General features: G+C 36.8%; 1 protein-coding gene across 12 annotated transcripts in view; it reads left to right on the top strand.

Moving 5' to 3' along the window:
- The window catches only part of DNM3 (dynamin 3), a 570,492-nt gene that overhangs the window by 84,283 nt on the left and 466,210 nt on the right, over positions 1-19,999 (top strand). For all 12 annotated transcript variants that reach the window (XM_073804407.1, XM_073804410.1, XM_073804428.1 and 9 more), the window contains exon 2: positions 5,321-5,394. In XM_073804407.1, the coding sequence (XP_073660508.1) occupies positions 5,321-5,394 (74 nt within the window). The remainder of the gene's footprint in view (positions 1-5,320; positions 5,395-19,999) is intronic.

Below are 19,999 nucleotides of genomic sequence, written 5' to 3'. Positions count from 1 at the left end.
TCGGTGAAGTGAGAATAACAATAGTATCTACCTCATAGGGTTGTTATGAAGATCAAATGAGAATGATGCCTGGCACATGGTAGATACTATATATATATCAGCTATAACCAGATATTTCTGTATTTCCTATTCTGATTAATGGCACCACTATTCAATCAGCTTCCCAAACCAGAAATACCCTGGTGGCTATTAACTCCTTCATATCATTTCATTCCACATCAAAGTGATCATTAAGTCCTGTCAGTTGTCCATCCTCTCTGTTGTCTTCTCTCCATCTTCACTATCACTGCCTTGAATAACCTTTATCATCTTCTTCCTCAGTGACCTAGACTGGTTAGTGACTAGCCTCCCTGTCTTTTGTTTTCCCTTTTCAACATTCTCTGTAGAGTCCCCCAGTGAACTGTAAATCTGATCACTGAAAACTCTTCAATGCTCTCCTGTTTTCATAGGAAGAAAAAAATACAAGTGAAGCATCTAAGGTCTCCTCCTGCCTCCTTCTCCAGAGACTTCTCCACCTCATTCTGACCTTTCTTTAATATTTACAGTTCCATAATGTTCTGTGTTATGTAGATCTCCCATGTCTTTACACATTCCCTGTGGATCCCCTGTGGGAATGCCTCCTTATCTTATGTCTCTCTGAAATTGTTTCTGGCTGGTCCCCCAAGCAGAATAGATTATTCCCTGCTTTGCATTGATACTTCAACTTGTGTGGAGCTTAACCATAGAGTCTGTCATGCTTACTGTAGTCATTTGCATTTTGTTTCCCACTCCCCTCCCGAAGACTAAGATGATTTGGCTTTGAATGGATCAGCTACATGAATTAACTTATTGGAGGGTATGAGTTATATCTCTTGACTTCAGTCAAGAGCAGATGTTAGACATTTATTTACTGAACAGATCACCTGGTTAGTCATCATTACATCTATATTGAACAAAAGCATGTCCATAGTTTATTTTCTGCTAAGGGGGGGAAATTCCTTTTAGCTTTGTTGATACAGCCATTGCTCTCTTTTTAGGCTTCCAAAGATCAATCATTTCCTAATTGAGCAATGATAATATTTCTTGATAACTAAGTTTCTGGACGAGCCAATAAGAAATGTTATCAAGGTGGTTCTTAGACCATAGCATGGGAACTGTTCTCTCCTTTTTGTTCAGGAATCAGGAAACCATGAAAGAGCATTGACTTTTTGTCTGAAGACTAGCGGTTAAGACTGTGTAGATTAATGCTTTATTGAGATGGGTTGAGAGAGAAGAAAGACATTTGAATCGTAGCTGCTATGTGGCATAGAGAGGGAAGCACTACTCCTGCCTTAAAAATCTGTACAATCCAATCATAGATGAGGCATTCAGGCTAAAGAAGGGAGTCAATTTAATACTGCTTAGTCTCCAGATTACTCTTCTTGCTCTACCTTGAAGGTCCATTTTTCAGGAAAACGGCACACAAATTTAAATCCACAGTAATACTAAAGGCACAGTCTTTTTTTCTGCATTAATTTAGCAAAGTAATTTTTCTGTAAGATTTACCTACAGAAGAACCAACCACCTATTGCACAGAAAATAGTAACATTCAAATGGATGGTTGTACTCAATGGATAATGAATTATTCATGATTGTTTGTATCAGTGCCTTGGCTCCCTGTTGATGGAGGCAGGAATAAGGAACTGAGCTTTCCAAACCAGTGCAGCTGGTCAATATCAAAGTGACAGTTCAGGTGGGATCTGAGTCTCCTCACCTCCAAATTTCATTCATGAAATGTTAAAAATTGTCAAGGCTTTTTTTCTTTACGTGAGAGGTTGCTAAAATATCAGGGAAAACACCCTGTGGTTGTATTGTAGCAATAATAATAGTACTACTTTTTTCTGTGGTGCTTTGGTTTTTAAAAATTTCCCATGTGTTGCATTTCCTTTAATTCATAGGATTATCTCAATTTAGTAGAAAAAGAAACTGAGGTTTAGAGAATTTTGCCCATTCAGTGGCAGAACTGTGGTTCAATGAGAAGTCCTCTGTGTTTCATTTGAGGGCTCACCCCCTTACCTCTCACAGCAGGGGTGTGCTGGGCATATGGTTTTCATGCTGCTGGGTCATCAGAATGACATGAATCTTCAGGGTGCCAGATTAGTCACTCAGTCTTCAGAAGAGAGAAATTTCTCTCTCGTGCTTTGTGGCACTCAGATACTCCTGTGAAGTCAGGAGAGACTTCAAAATAGCAGGATTTGGTTACCAAATCTTTTGACTTTTGGTGAAAATGTATGTGTTGGAGGTAGGACTGGTGAGAGCCATGAAGGGGATACTTGAAAACGTTTATTACTCTTAAAGCAAAGTTCTGTTTGCTTAATAAAAATGTAGAGAAAAGTGTTAGCTATGTCTGTCGGCTTACTTTTTAGCCAAACACATGATAATTATTTGTTATTTAAGATGTTTGATACCTTCTCTTCTGCTTTGATAATGTTCAAATGATTGTTACTAAATCTACATCATAAATACGTGGTCACAAGCATGAGTTGAAGCAGATCCCAGCACGAAGGTATTAAGTAACTAAACCTCCTTTCTTCCTTCTTCCTTCTCTCCTTTATTTTCTACATCTTTTTCTTAAAGAAAATATTTTATTGATTTGTTAAATGCCATTATTTAGACATTTAAGACATGTATATTTACCTTTGGCATCTATACATCCTAAAACCTCATTCATGGCCCTAATAACTCAAACAGATGGCCTCCCGCTCTTTGCTCTGGAGTTTTGTTTCATTTTCCCTTTATCCATTTTGATTCTCAAATTAACTTTTCCTTTTTAGGTCTAGGCACAGAGTAGATGCCCTCCTTGTTTTTTTTAAAGTGATTACTGAAAACATCCAAACTAACAAATATTCTGATACAGTTCCTGAAGAATATTAAGAGTATCTGATTACATGTATTTGGATGTTTTTAAAAGGAGAGTGTCTCTCTCATTTCTGAACTCTAGTGTAATTTATCTGCTCCCTTCTTAATGGTTTTCTTTGTGTATGTATGTCTTTATCTTCCCATTAGATTTCATACTCCTGGTGTCTAATTAGTGCAGGCCCATGCCCACAGCATCTTCCTAGCACTTCTTAGTTTATCAGTGAATTTTTTGATAAGTAAATCATACTATTTATTCAGGTGGCATTTTTTAAAGAGCAAAAACAAGTCTGTAATTTCACTATTCTCTATTTTAGTTACATATAGTGACATTACAAATGAAACTTAGCCCTTGGAGTCAAGGAGTAAAGTCATTAACTTAGCTAAGAGGCTGTCAGAATTTACACTAGCACTTGCAAAATAAATTAGTTGTAACTAGGGGAAATTTTGCTTAATTTTATCTCTGTAACTCTCTATTTCCAAAGTATTAGTGGAGCTAAAGCCTTGGATTTTGCAGCATTCTCACTGACCATTACCAATTGTATAAGCTGTTGTTTACTGAAATCCCATCTGTGTTGAAGCTGTGTTCTGTCAATTTTCCTACAAAACTCATAGTATATCCCATGCCATTATTACCCACTAAATCGTTAAGTAACATTTCCTAACTTGAGGCCAGTGGTTCTCAAACTGTAACAGGGAAGAGCTAAATTGGACTCCATGTTTGATCTGTTTCTTTGACTTTAACCTTTGCTTTTCGTTTTTTTTTTTTTTTTTTTTTTGCGGTACGCGGGCCTCTCACTGTTGTGGCCTCTCCCGTTGCGGCGCACAGGCTCCGGACGCGCAGGCTCAGCGGCCGTGGCTCACCGGCCTAGACACTCCACAGCATGTGGGAACTTACCGTACCGGGCTTCCCGTACCGGGGCACGAACCCGTGTCCCCTGCATTGTCAGGCGGACTCTCAACCACTGTGCCACCAGGGAAGCCCGCTTTTCGTTGTTTTTGTTATTATAATCATACATAATGGCCTCCCTCAGGTAACCTTGCCCCTCTGCCTGAATGTTAAACCAAAGTGCCTTTGTACATCCTGACCCTGTCCACCTGTGGATGGCTGCAAGAAAGAAGAAATTAACACATCCCCTCCTGGAGGCTGGCCATTCCAGGTGATATTTGCAAAATTTATGGCCATTTTACTTTACTTCCTCATCACCTCCCCCTCTCTGATTCTATAAAAGAAACTGGCATCCAGACCCTGATAAGATAGTTTTTCAGAGACACTAGTCCACCATCTTCTTTGTCTGCAGGATTTCTGAATAAAGTTGCTATTCCTTGCCTCAACACCTCATCTCCTATTCACTAGCCTGTTGTGTGGCATGCAGAGCGAGCTTGGACTCAATAAAAAAAACCATGGTGAACATCAGAATCCCCTGGAGTTTGTTAAGAGTATAGATGCCACATCTTTCCCCAAACATTTTGAATCTGTAGGTTCAGAATGGATCCTGGGTGTCTGTGGTTATAACACTTTCTGGTGGTCCTGGAACCACTTTTTGGGAAACATTGCCATTGAGTCAGAAATTTATTTTGAATGGAATTCTGTGATTTTTAAAATGATGATCTTTTAAAAGTTGTGAGTCATTCTAAATGTCTTTAAAAATAGTGTTATAGGTATGTTTATGAATTCTCTTCGACATTTCAGAATCAGTACTGATTTATGTGGCATTATAGATGTAATTATAAAATACTTTCTTTGCAGTTTTATTGGTTTAGTGTATATTAACATGCCATTTTAAACACAATATTTATTTGAAAAATCTCCTTTTTTATAAGCTCCTATCTATCGGGAATGAGAAAAACAAAAATCAAATTGCAGTATTTTTTCTGCTGTTAATTTCTACATATGCAATATTTATCTCCGCTTAATCCCACATTTTGTGTATGACCTTTTATTGGAGAAAAAATTTAGGTATTTAGAAGATACAATCTAATGTGCCTTTATTACCTCTTATAATGGTCAGTATTTCATGGTGTTAATATTCATCTTGAAGCTGGACGGAGTGATGAATTTTTTAATTACCAAAGAGTTTAAGGATTAACTTCTACAGCAAATATTTTTGTAAATCCTTGTTCTCTGAAAATAAAAATGAATTGACAATACACAGTAGTTTAATGCAAACTTTTATTAATTCCAGCTAAATGAATGAATTACATATTCCAGTGAGGTCATTATGATAATGCATGTGGGTTAATATTCATTATAAGGGCCCTTCCCCACCCCCACCCCCTTTTTTATTTTGCAAACGTCTCTTTTATAAGGTGGGTCTAGCATTCTTTAGATATGTGATGCATTGAAAGGTTGAGAATTAGAATTTCTGTGGAACTTGATTTGTAAATTTATAGGTGATCAGAATTCCTTAATATGCCTTAATCTATTCCTTCTTTTTTTTTTTAGGGACTTTCTCCCTCGAGGGTCAGGCATTGTAACGAGAAGGCCTCTTGTGCTGCAGCTTGTTACTTCCAAAGCAGGTAATGAATGAGGATGTTTGCCACATGGATGAGTGTATCCTATGGTACCTGTTGTCTCCATTCCTGGCTGTTGGGTTGTAGCAACAGAAACGTTTTTGTGATTACTCTGCTATGGGTAGCTGCCTATATTTCTCTCCAAAATGCCTTCTTCTTCATTGCTTTTTAAATTCCCTTTATTACATTAAATGGAAAGTCTCATTTCTCATTGTAATATATTTATAATTTTACAGTGTGGCATAACCACTAATACCCCTTTGGTATACTTTCTTCCTGTGTGTGTGTGTTTATGTGTGTTTGTGTGTCTGGGAATTTTTTAAAAGTAATTTAACATCCATCTAACACCTGTATGCATATTGTCGACTGAAAAAAAAAAAGTGCAACCTAAAAGTTGAGAGTTGTGTTTTATTCGGTGGGAATTTTTAGGGTTTAAAGCCCGGGAGGCAGCATCTCAAGTAACCCTGAAAGACCTGCTCCGAGGAGGCAATGGGGGAGCTAGGATATATAGGAGTTTTGCAACAAAGGGCAGGTAGTAGGAACAAAAGATTACTGTTAATAAAAGAAAACTAGATATCTCAAGGAATTTATCACTTTTCTGAGACTGGGAAGATGCAAGAGTCTAGGCTCAATGAAATCATTTCTTTGATACGTACCTCAGCTATCTGGGGTCAGTATCTTGTGTTTTCACATCCTGAGTTTCCTCAGGGCTCACCAGCTCACCCTCCCGTGGTGGCTGCAATCACTGATAACTGTGACATCCTTTGTTTACTGATATGGCAGGCAATATTCCATTTATCAATATGTATAGTGTATGTGTATCTATATCTATGTTTATATCCATATCTGGATCTATATCTAATGTGCTGTTTTTGGCCCTCTCCTTAACACCATGGTAATTTGATAGGCAAATGAGCTTTGTTTCCATTTTTGTTTCTCAATAACTGGTGATGTGGAATTTTTTGTGTGCGTTTATTTGGTATTTGTATTTCTTCTTTTGTGAATTGGCTGTTTTTTTTTAATCTTTGCCTATTGCTTTTTGAGGATTTTACTACTTTTCCTAATAATTTCTTTGAATGCTTAAGATTGAAGCACTTGTAAAGTTCATGTCTCATAATTTGTAAAAACAAGGTCATGGAGGTTTACCCTTATGTTTTCTTATAATAATTTTACAGTTTTGATTTTACATTTAGACCTTTGATCCATTTTGAGTTAATTTTTATAAGTGGTACAAAGTAAGAGTTCAACTTCATTTTTTGCATGTGTATATCCAATTGTCCCAGCACCATTTTTAGAAAAGACTATTCTTTCTCCACTGTATGTTTTTTGGCACCTTCATTGAAAATAAATTGGCCATAGATATATGGGTTTATTTCTGGACTCCCAAGTCTATTCAGTTGTTCTATATCTCTGTATTTGTGCCTGTACCATACTCTCTTAATTACCCTTGCTTTGTACTTAGTTTTGAAATTCAGAAGTATGAGTTTTTCTACTTTGTTCTTCCTTTTCAAGGTTGTTTTGGCTATCCTGAGTCCTTTAAAATTCTATGTGAATTTGAGAATCAGTTTGTTTTATCCTAGGAATGCAAGATTGATTTAATATCTGAAAATCAAGTAATGTATCATATCAACAGAATGAAAACAAAAATCACGGGATTGTCTCAATAGACTTAGAATGAGCATTTAAGAAAATCCCATACTCCATCATGAAACACTTAGCAAACTAGGAATAGAAGGCACTTCCTCAACTTAATAAAGGACATGTATGAAAAACTCACAGCTAACATCATACTTAATGGTGAAAGACAGAATGCTTTCCCTCTAATATTGGGAATAAGACAAGGATGTCCACTGTTGTCACTTCTATTCAGTGTTGTACTAGAGGTTCTAGCCAGCGCAGTTGGGCAAGAGAAAAAAAATAAAAGACATCCGTATTGGAGAGGATAGAGTAAAATTATCTCTATTTGCAGATGATACGATCAGGTGCATAAAAGTTCCTAAGGAAGTCACTAAACAACTATTAGAACTAATAAATGAGCTCCACAAGGTTACAGGATACCAGATAAAGATACAAAACTCAATTGTAATTTTATACACTTGCAATGCGCACGATCAAAAACTTGCAGTAAGAAAACAATTCTATTTACAATAGCATCATAAAGAATACACTACTTAGGAATAAATTTAACAAGAAGAGCAAAACTTATACTATGAAAACTACAAACTATTATTTAGATAATTTGAAAAACATCCCATATTCACTGATTGGAAGACTTAATGTAAGATGGCAGTACTTCCCAAATTGATTGATAGAGTCAATGCAATCCTTATCACAATTCAGCTCACTTTTTGGGTAGAAATTGTAGACATTTTAAACCATTTCTTAATGTAAAAAAATCGAAGTTTGATCCAAAGGAATGGACTTGAATGATGTCATTTGAAAAAAGTAAATTGCTTACAAATCTACAATGTACCAGATACTATTTGAAGCTCTGGAGATATAGCAGTGACTAGGACAAAGTCTCTGCCCTTCTGGTGATTTATAGCCTGGTTATATCATTTTTAATGTACAGAAGGTTTACTCTTTTTGGTTATAAAATCTATACATATACATTTAACAAAAAGTAAATATTTAGCATAATTTTTTCCTTTCCATACTTTTAAAATTTTTTAGCATTTAGTTCAGAAATTTATTTTCATGTATGAAGAAATAATTCTTGCCCCAGTCTCCTTTATCTTATATTCCACTCTTACTGCAATCTATTTCTGAATATCTTTTTTGTTTTAATGTGCCAACACTATAGTGTTGTGCCATGCGGCATATGGGGTCTTAGTTCCCTGACTCGCACCTCCTGCAGTGGAAGTACAAAGTCTTAACCACTGGACTGCCAGGGAAGTCCCTACAGTGTTTTACTTATAACAGGTTTATAATTTGCTTTAATATCTATCTATCAGGGCTATAGTCCTCCCCGCATTATCTATTTATTTATTTATAATTTTTATTATTTTTATTAATTTGAAGAGTTTGAATAACAAAATTTTATTTGTGTAAAACTGATACAGGCTTCTTCTACATTTTAGGCATTCCCAGTTTGGGAGCTTTTTTTTAAAAAATAATTATTGGAGTAAAATTGCTTTACAATGTTGTGTTAGTTTCTGCTGTTTAACAAAGTGAATCAGCTGTATGTATACACATATCCCCATATCTCCTCCCTCTTGCGTCTCACTCTCACCGCCCTATCCCACCCCTCTAGGTGGTCACAAGGCACAAAGGTGATCTCCCTGTGCTCTGTGGCTGCTTCCCACTAGCTATCTATTTTAAATTTGGTAGTGTATATATGTCCATGCCACTTTCTCACGTCGTCCCGGCTTACCCTTCCCTTTACCTGTGTCCTCAAGTCCATTCTCTACGTCTGTTTCTTTACTCCTGTCCTGCACCTAGGTTCTTCAGAACCCTTTTTTTTTTGTTTTGTTTTAGATTCCACATATAGTTGTTAGTATACGGTATTTGTTTTTCTCTCTCTGACTTACTTCACTCTGTATGACAGACTCTAGGTCCATCCACCTCACTACAAATAACTCAATTTCATTTCTTTTGATGACTGAGTAATATTCCATTGAATATATGGGCCACATCTTCTTTATCCATTCATCTGTCAATGGGCACTTAGGATACTTCCATGGTCTGGCTATTGTAAATAGTGCTGCAGTGAACATTGTGGTACATGACTCTTTTTGAATTATGGTTTTCTCAGGGTATATGCCCAGTAGTGGGATTGCTGGGTAGTACAGTACTTAGTTTTTTAAAGAACCTCCATACTGTTTTCCATAGTGGCTGGATCAATTTACATTCACACCAACAGTGCAATAGGGTTCCCTTTTCTCCACACCCTCTCCGGGAGTTATTGTTTATAGACTTTTTGATGATGGCCATTCTGAGTGGTGTGAAGTGTTACCTCATTATAGTTTTGATTTGCATTTCTCTAGTGATTAGAGATGTTGAGCATCCTTTCATGTGTTTGTTGGCAATCTGTATATCTTCTTTGGAGAAATGTCTATTTAGGTTTTCTGCCCATTTTTGGATTAGGTTGTTATTTTTTGATAATTGAGCTGCATGAGCTGCTTGTATGTTTTGGAGATTAATCCTTTGTCAGTTGCTTCGTTTGCAAATATTCTCCCATTCTGAGTGTTGTCTTTTGGTCTTGTTTATGGTTTCCTTTGCTGTGCAAAAGCTTTGAAGTTTCATTAGGTCCCATTTGTTTATTTTTTATTTTATTTATTTAATTTTTGCGGTATGTGGGCCTCCCACCGTTGTGTCCTCTCCCGCTGTGGGGCACAGGCCCTGGACGTGCAGGCTCAGCAGCCATGGCTCACAGGCCCAGCTGCTCCGTGGCACGTGAGATACTCCCGGACTGGGGCACGAACCCACGTCCCCTGCATTGGCAGGTGGACCCCCAACCACTGCGCCACCAGGGAAGCTCCCATTTGTTTATTTTTGTTTTTATTTCCATTTCTCTAGGAGGTGGATCAAAAAGGATCTTGCTGTGATGTACATCATAGAGTGTTCTGCCTATGTTTTCCTCTAAGAGTTTGATAGTGTCTGGCCTTACATTTAGGTCTTTAATCCATTTTGAGTTTATTTTTGCATATGGTGTTAGGGAGTGTTCTAATTTCATTCTTTTACATGTAGCTGTCCAGTTTTCCCAGCACCATGTATTGAAGAGGCTGACTTTTCTCCATTGTATATTTTTGCCTCCTTTATCAAAGATAAGGTGACCATGTGTGAGTGGGTTTATCTCTGGGCTTTCTACCCTGTTCCACTGATCTATACTTTTGTTTTTGTGCCAGTACCATACTAACTTGATTACTGTAGCTTTATAGTATAGTCTGAAGCCAGGGAGCCAAGATTGCTTTAGCTATTTGGGGTCTTTTGTGTTTCCTTACAAATTGTGAAGTTTTTTGTTCTAGTTCTGTGAAAAATGCCATTGGTAGCTTGATAGGGATTGCATTGAATCTGTAGATTGCTTTGGGTAGTATAGTCATTTTCACAATGTTGATTTTTCCAATCCAAGAACATGGTATATCTCTCCATCTGTTTGTATTATCTTTAATTTCTTTCTTCAGTGTCTTATAGTTTTCTGCATACAGGACTTTTGTCTCCTTAGGTAGGTTTATTCCTAGGTATTATATTCTTTTTGTTTCAGTGGTAAATGGGAGTGTTTCCTTAATTTCTCTTTCAGATTTTTCATCATTAGTGTATAGGAATGCAAGAGATTTCTGTGCATTAATTTTGTATCCTGCTACTTTACCAAATTCACTGATTAGCTCTAGTAGTTTTCTGGTAGCATCTTTAGGATGCTCTATGTGTAGTATCATGTCATCTGGAAACAGTGACAGTTTTACTTCTTCCTTTCTGATTTGGATTCCTTTTATTTCTTTTTCTTCTCTGATTGCTGTGGCTAAAAGTTCCAAAACCATGTTGAATAATAGTGGTGAGATGGGCAACCTTGTCTTCTTCCTGGTCTTAGTGAAAATGGTTTCACTTTTTCACCATTGAGATCCATGTTGGCTGTGGGTTTGTCATATATGGCCTTTATTATGTTGAGGTAAGTTTCCTCTATCCCTACTTTCTGGAGGATTTTTATCATAAATTGGCATTGAATTTTTTCAAGAGCTTTTTCTGCATCTATTGAGATGATCATATGGTTTTTATCCTTCAATTTGTTAATATGGTGTATCACATTGATGATTTGCGTATATTGAAGAATCTTTGCATTCCCGGGATAAACCCCACTTGATCATGGTGTATGATCCTTTTAATGTGATGTTGGATTCTGTTTCCTAGTATTTTGTTGAGGATTTTTGCATCTCTGTTTCTCAGTGATATTGGCCTGGAGTTTTCTTTTTTTGTAACATCTTTGTCTGGTTGTGGTATCAGGGTGATGGTGGCCTCGTAGAATGATCTCAGGGGTGATCCTCCCTCTGCTATATTTTGGAAGAGTTTGAGAAGGATAAGTGTTTGCTCTTCTCTAAATGTTTGATAGAATTCACCTATAAAGCCCTCTGGTCCTGGGCTTTTGTTTGTTGGAAGATTTTAAATCACAATTTTAATTTCAGTGCTTGTGATTGGTCTGTTTATATTTTCTATTTCTTCCTGGTTCAGTGTTGGAAGTTTGTGCTTTTCTAAGAATTTGTCCATTTCTTCCAGATTGTCCATTTTATTGGCCTATAGTTGCTTGTAGTAATCTCTCATGATCCTTTTTATTTCTGCAGTGTCAGTTGTTACTTCTTTTTCATTTCAAATTCTGTTAATTTGATTCTTCTCCCTTTTTTTCTTGATGAGTCTGGCTAATGGTGTATCAATTTTGTTTATCTTCTCAAAGAACCAACCCTTAGTTTTATTTATATTTGCATTGTTTCCTTCATTTCTTTTTCATTTATTTCTGATATGATCTTTATGATTTTTTTCATTCTGCTAACTTTGGGGGTTTTTTTTTGTTCTTCTTTCTCTAATTGCTTGAAGTGTCAGGCTAGGTTGTTTGTTTGAGATTTTTTTGTTTCTTGAGGTAGGATTTTATTACTATAAACTACCTCTTAGAACTGCTATTGCTGCATCCCATAGGTTTTGGGTCATCTTGTTTTCATTGTCATTTGTTTCTAGGTATTTTTTGATTTCCTCTTTGATTTCTTCACTGATCTCTTGGTTACTTAGTAGCATATTGTTTAGCATCCATGTGTTTGTATTTTTTGAGATTTTTTCCTGTAGTTGATATCTAGTCTCATAGCGTTGTGGTTGGAAAAGATACTTGATATGATTTCAGTTTTCTTAAATTTACCATGGCTTGATTTGTGACCTAAGATATGGTCTATCCTGGAGAATGTTCCATGAGCACTTGAGAAGAATGTGTATTCTCTTGTTTTTGGATGGCATGTCCTATCAATATCAATTAAGTCCATCTTGTTTAATGTGTCATTTAAAGCTTGTGTTTCCTTATTAATTTTCTGTTTGGATGACCTGTCCATTGGTGAAAGTGGGGTGTTACTGTTGATTTCCCCTTTTATGGCTGTTAGCATTTGCCTTAGGTATTGAGGTTCTTCTATGTTGGGTGCATAAATATTTACAATTGTTATATCTTCTTGGATTCATCCCTTGATCATTATGTAGTGTCCTTTTTTGTCTCTTGTAATAGTCTTTATTTTAAAGTCTCTTTTGTCTGAGATGAGAATTGCTACTCCAGCTTTCTTTTGATTTCCATTTGCATGGAACATCTTTTTCCATCCCCTTACTTTCAGTCTGTATGTGTCCCTAGGTCTGAAGTGGGTCTCTTGTAGACAGCATATATATGAGTCTTGTTTTTGTATCCAGTCAGCCAGTCCATGTCATTTGGTTGGAGCCTTTAATCCATTTACATTTAAGGTAGTTATTAATATGTATGTACCTATTAGTATTTTCTTAATTGTTTTGGGTTTGTTATTGTAGGTCTTTTCCTTCCTTTGTGTTTCCTGCCTAGAGAAGTTCCTGTAGCACTTTTGCAAAGCTGGTTTAGCTTTTGCTCATCTGTAAAGGTTTTAATTTCTCTGTTGAATTTGAATGAGATCCTTGCTGGGTAGAGTAATCTTGGTTGTAGGTTTTTCCCTTTCATCACTTTAAATATGTCTTGCAACTCCCTTCTGGCTTGCAGAGTTTCTGCTGAGAAATCAGCTGTTATCCTTATGGGGATTCCCTTGTATGTTATTTGTTGCTTTTCCCTTGGTGGTTTTAATATTTTTTCTTTGTGTTTAATTTTTGATAGTTTGATTAATATGTATCTTGGCATGTAAATCTCCTTGGATTTATCCTCTATGGGACTCTCTGTGCCTCCTGGACTTGATTAACTATTTCCTTTCCCATATTAGGCAAGTTTTCAACTATAATCGCTTCAAATATTTTCTCAGTCCCTTTCTTTTTCTCTTCTTCTTCTGGGACCCCTATGATTCAAATGTTGGTGCATTTAATGTTGTCCCAGAAGTCTCTGAGACTGTCCTCAATTCTTTTCATTCTTTTTTCTTTATTCTGCTCTGCAGGAGTTATTTCCACTATTTTATCTTCCAGGTCACTTATCCATTCTTCTGCCTCAGTTATTCTGCTATTGATTCCTTCTAGAGAATTTTTAATTTCTTTTATTGTGTTATTCATCATTGTTTATTTGCCCTTTATTTCTTCTAGGTCCTTGTTAAATGGTTCTTGTAATTTTTCCTTTCTATTTCCAAGATTTTGGATCATCTTTAGTATCATTACTTTGAATTCTTTTTCAGGTAGACTGCCTATTTCCTCTTCATTTGTTTGTTCTGGTGGGTTTTTACCCACTTGTGTATTTCTCTTTCTTCTCATTTTGCTTAACTTACTCTGTTTGGTGTCTCCTTTGTACAGGCGCATGTTCGTAGTTCCCATTGTTTTTGGTGTGTGCCGCCAGTGGGTAAGGTTGGTTCAGTGGGTTGTGTAGGCTTCCTGGTGGAGTGGACTGGTGTCTGTGTTCTGGTGGATCTTATCTTTCTTGTGGGCCGGATCATCTCCAGTGGTGTGTTTTAGGGTGTCTGTTAACTTATTATGATTTTAGCCAGCCTCTCTGCTAGGGTGGGGCTGTGTTCCTGTTTTTCTAGTTGTTTGGCATGGGGTGTCCAGCACTGGAGCTTTCTGGTCGTTGAGTGGAGCTGGGTCTTTGCGTTGAGATGGAGATCTCTGGGAGAGCTCTCTCCAATTGATATTACGTGGGGCTGGGAGGTCTCTGGTGGTCCAATACCCTGAACTCGGCCCCCCCACCTCAGAGGCTCAGGCCTGACACCCAGCTGGGGCACCAAAACCCTGTTAGCCACACAGCTTTTGGGAGGTCTGAGGTCTTCTGCTAGCGTTCAGTAGGTGTTCTTTAGGAGTTGTTCCACACGTTGACGTATCTTTTATGTATTTTTCTGGAGGTAGGTGATCTCCATGTCTTACTCCTACTCCATTTTGAAGGTCCTCTCAGGACTTTGTTTTTTGTGTTTTTTTTTCCCCTGACTGCTTTGTGCACAACAGATTGAGAGAGCAAAGCTCCAGTTATCATACAGATATACACATAAGGTCCTGTCCATTACAGTAATTGTCATAGGTGTCTGGTTCAGGAAGAGAATGAGTCCATCTTATAAATTATCTTCTCTCAGCATCTTCGGATAAGAAGAAAAAAGCGGCACGTTTCTCCTCGAGGTAAATCCACAATAAAAACAGGGTAACAGGAAAAAGCTCATGGAAGGCTCTTATGTGAAGGACTAAAATGCCAGATCCTCAAATCTACACATGTATGGATGCATTGTTGATAGTTTTCTATTCCCATAATTTATTTTTATTTAGGGGTTCTTTTCTATTTGTGTCAAAGTTTAGAATAATTTTGTAAAGACAAAACCATTGCCACTAGAATTATTTTGACTTCAATAGATTCATTAGAGAATAATCAGTATTTTTAAAGTATTATTATTATTTTTTTTTCCACTACAGAGACCATGCTATGTTCTTTCCTTTGCTCACGGTTTCTTTTACTTTGGTAAAATTCTTGATGGTCTTTGTACAGAGTCCATACATTTCTATTTAGGGTGTTCATATTTATTTTTGTTCTTGTAGTTTGAATATTTTTTTTTCCATTATATTTTCTGACTCCTAATTGCTGATCTATGTAAAAGCTGCTATTTTTAATTTTTAAATTAACCATCTTAGTCTATGTTTGACAGATTAAAATATTTTTAATTGATTCTCTTGGGTATTTTAGTTATATAGTAATTTTGTTTGCATTTCTTAATTTATTCAACAAATACTTATGCAAATATTGGGATGGCTTAGAGAAGAGAATTATTGACCAGAATATTAATAAGCTCTGTTGCAGTGGGGGCTTTTTGTTGAGTACTGACGTGGGAAAGATGTTCTTACACATTGAGCTCCTTTGAGAAGGAACATCACATGCTTCTTCCATATACCCTTTTGTCAACAGTCTCCCAATCTTGTCCCTTCCAAGCTCCTGACCATTCTTTCACTACTTCCCATTAATCAGTGAGGATCATACCTCATGCCTCTCCTCTCTCTTCATGTGAAGTGGACTAGAAATTCTCCCCTCAGGGAAAACTTACTATCCCGACCATCCTTCAGGAACCTCAAAATGGGGCTTTTGCATTTCAGTACTCTAATTGATACCAGCTAAGAATTGCCCCCTTCCTTTTTTTTTTACCCTAAAGGCACACTGTTCACAGGGAAGTCTGGGGTATGACTATAGGCTTGGGTTGATGGACGGCTAACAAAATGGGAAAAAGAAGCAAGGGGGGGATATATGTCACTGTTCATGCAATTTACTTGTGCCTTCATATCCTAACTGGGATAAGTTCCATAAATACTACTTTCTTTTGATAGATGCATTCATTCAACCAATGTTTATTGAGTGATTCCTGTGTACCAAACAAATATCCCTGTCATCATGGAGCTTTTATTCTTGTGGAGAAACCAACAGGAAGTGTAAAAAACAGCAAAACAAACACACAGAAGGTTAGGGGATGAAGAAAGTGGACATTCAAGCTGTGATGATATTTGTATAGGCATAGGGATGTTAGATGATTCTAAGGTGGGAGCTGCTTATTTGTTTGAAGTTTAACAGGGAGACCAGTAGGTCTGGAGGTGGAGTGAGTGAGGAAGGGGAGTAGGAAATGGGGTAAAGAGAGACGATGTTGCTGAAACAGGAAAAAAGCTCATTGGGTAGGGTCTTGTGGGCTAGGGACCTCAAAAGAGAGCATGATAGGAGGATTAGAGCCTTAAAGTAGGTGTCATTGAATGTAAGAGAAAGAAATGATAGAGTGATTCAGAGATTGAAAAGTGGTAGGATAATTTCTTTTCTCATGAAGAGGGTGAAGGGATACCTCTTTTGTTGCAACCAAATGGAAAGTGGAAAATATGGGGGAAACTGCAGATAAGTCTGTACTTGTAGTGGATTCCTTGTTTGATGACTTTATTTTCTCTAGAAGAAGTAAGAGACAAAGTATTTGCTGATAATGATTATCTTTTTATTTCCATTAGTATGTCTTTCATTTCTCTTTAATGCCCTATTACATTGATCAAGGCTTCCAGAACCATGTTGTGCTCCTTTGATGAAAATGCCTCTTGTGTTAAATTATGTATATGCTATTTGCTATTTGTTTTTCCTGGTAAGGAACTATTTTATTCCTAATTTTTAAAAGATTTTAAAATCTAATAAATAAATAGGTATATAATCTTATTGAATGCATTTAGGCAGTTATTGAGATTATCTTTTAAAAAACTCAGATATGTTCACCCTTACCTTTATAGATTTCTTATTTAAGCGTCCTTGCATTCCCAAGGTATACTTGATTACAGTACCTTATTCTTTTACTGTACTGTTAAATTTCACTAATTTATTTAGGTTATTTACATTTTTTTCTATACTCATCTATCTTGTTGGTGTTATAGAGTTATCAAGTAAAAGTTATACTAGTCAGCATAAAATAAATTGAGCAACACTCTCTCTGTCTTTTGACTTTCTTCTATTAGCTTTGGATACTCTTAAAAATGCATTTTGGTTTCTGTTTCCAATTAAGGAGGGCTTCTAGCCTGGCTTATTACAAAGGGTTATGCCTTCACCTCAGGAGTTCAGCAGCCATGGGTAGTGAGAGCCTGGGCAAGGTTAGACTTGTGGCTGTGGTTGCACTGGGTCCTGAGGCCTGGGTGTCATGCACATGGGGAATATTCAAAACCATGTAGATGCTTAGTGTCCTAATGCAGAAATTTTCCTGCCATAACTCTAGAAACTTTTATAAAAGGATTGCTACCCCAGGACAGTGACTATGGAGAAAACTATAATAATAATTTGCTGCTATTCTTTTGAGCATTAATTATGTACCAGCACTATGCACTTTGAAGATAATTTTAAAAAAAATTTATTATTATGTTTCTTTATTTTTTTAAATTTATGTTTGGCTGCATTGGGTCTTTATTGCTGTGTGCGGGCTTTCTCTAGTTGCGGTGAGCGGGTTTCTCATTGCGATGGCTTCTCTTGTTGTGGAGCATAGGCTCTAGGTGCACAGGCTTCAGTAGTTGTGGCATGCAGGCTCAGTAGTTGTGGCTCACGGGCTCTAGAGCGCAGGCTCAGTAGTTGTGGTGCACGGGTTTAGTTGCTCTGTGGCATGTGGGATCTTCCCGGACCAGGGCTCGAACCCGTGTCACTTGCATTGGCAGGTGGATTCTTAACCACTGTGCCACTAGGAAAGTCCCTGAAGATACTTTTATTTAATCTTTACAAGAAACTTCTGAGATACATATCATGATTCCCATTTTAGAAAAAGAGCCCCAGCAAGGTTAATCTATTTGTCCAAGGCTACACTGTTGGTAGGAGTGGGGATTGTTATTAGTATCTTCCTGACACTGTTAATATTGCATTTTTAAAATAAGAAACTTGAACTGCTAGATTTATATTTTCAGGGCACACTTTATATTTTTATAGGGTATTTTTAATGTAAAGGAGCATAAATATATGAATAATAAATATAGAAATTGGTTAATTCACAATTATCATCTAATTTCCAACATAATGCCCATATAGTAATATTTAACTGTTTGTCTCCACCTGCTGTTTTATTAGTTGCTAAACCAAGTCAAAAATTAATTATAGGCGCTATGCCTTATTCTGCATAATTTGTTTTAGGACATTTAGTAATTATCACAGAGGGCATTCCAAGAAATCACTCAGTGTTGTGAGAAAGGTGAGCAAAATCACCACCTCTATTTTATTAACAGTTTTAAGTGATATCGTGGTAGTTTGGTTTCAGAGAGAGGTATTTCTGTAGGTATGGCTTGGAAGGACAAGACTTGGACAAAGTGTTGGTAAGGTGTTGGGTGAGGATTGCAGTGTCAAGAGCAAGGAAGTAGGGAGAAGGTCTTCATAACACAAGAAGACAGTTTTCAGTGCCTGGGGGTTTCCTCCAGTGCCGTGCTGAAACTGGGTTACGCCAGCTCCCATGATCAGGCTGTGCACCTGTCTTCCCATCTCTGTAATCAGTGACATCATGGTGGTAGCTTGAAGTTGGTCATGGTGGGAATATTTACAGTACAGAAATGGTCAAATGCTACAAATCAGGACTTTTTCCTCCCTATGGTGCCAGCTATTAAACATTTACCAGCATACCACTGGCTTCCTTCTTTTCAACACCTGATCTTACTGTTTACTGGTTAAATGACATGTCAGACTGAGAAAGCAAGTGTGTCTGAGTGTAATACTTTGATGAACTACTGAGTATGCTGAAAGTGTCACTACTTTAAGAAATGTCCATTTGGAGTTTGATATGCCCTCTGAAGGAGAGGTTTTTTTTAAGACATCAGAATCCAAGTCATTCTCTGCATTAAAAGTTACTGTTAAGGACTTATACAAGTAAATCCTGTAGGTCATGGTTAAGGACAAGTGATTTTGTCTCCTGGAGAACTTTTCTGTTAAAATATTTCTCTAAATGCTGTTATATTCCCTCATTCTCCTTTATTTCAATGACAATAATGTAAGAAAAGAAGGTATTAAAAATCAGAAATTACAAAATGGATACATTAAAGGTAATTGTTCAAATTACTGAAGTATTCTTTTTTTTGTGGAAAATTTCCTTGGTGCTTCTATGTGTGTCAAGTATAATAATTCATCAAAATTTGATTTACCACCTTTGTATTGCATCTGCTGCACAATATAACATGTGTCCATGTTTTAAAAACTGCCCGAGACTTGTAATTTATTAAAAACTTATTACTATTCAGTATTTTGGGTCCTTGGTTAGAGTTGGTATAAATAAGCATTTTAATAAAGATGCTCAGTAACAGAAAATTTGTTTCCAAGGCACCACATAACTAACAGGATGAGGTGGAGACGTAAAGTTCAGGCAGCAGGTCTGAGAAGCAGCCGGAAGGCTTTAAGGTGGAGAATCACTGTGTTCTGAGTGATGGGCTGCACAATGGGGTCCATCTTCAGGTCAGCATGGAGAGTACTGTGAGTCCCAGTGGAACTGAGCCAAAGGGTGTTTGAGGAGACTGTTTCCTACTACAATAGCCAGGGAATAATTAATTCTAGAGAAAAATGTCAGCTTTTCACAGGTGAGGTATTTTTAAAAAGTTCATACATTAGTTAGACTTTAAATCCTGATTTATGTACAGTGACCAGACCTTGTTTTCTAGTTTCATAAATTAGACTGACACATACTTAGTGGAAAAGTTCAAGTACTGTTTTGAATAACAACACTGAAAATATTTTAAAACTACCTCTCATTTTGTTTGCATTTAAATATCTGTATTTAATTAAGGTTGATTATTTTAGCATAAGATAGTCTGTTTTTGCAGAGGATGAAATGTTTATTTTTTTTTCATCATAACAAGTTAACCACATGGTGAAAACAAATGTGATTCTGAAAACATTCTTTCTTAACTACAGCTTTGACCTTGTTCTGCTCCAGTGCTGGTTCCCTGTTGCTTTACATATAAAGTACAAGTTACCACAAAAAGTGCAGACTCATAGTTTAAAGTCCCTTGAATATAGTTACTCTTAAATTTTAATGTGCACAAAATACCGTGAGGATTC

This window comes from Tursiops truncatus, chromosome 1, assembly GCF_011762595.2.
Source record: "Tursiops truncatus isolate mTurTru1 chromosome 1, mTurTru1.mat.Y, whole genome shotgun sequence".
NCBI lineage: Eukaryota > Metazoa > Chordata > Mammalia > Artiodactyla > Delphinidae > Tursiops > Tursiops truncatus.
The sequence above is the reverse complement of the archived record's forward strand: the minus strand, read 5'-3'. Positions and strand labels throughout refer to the sequence as shown.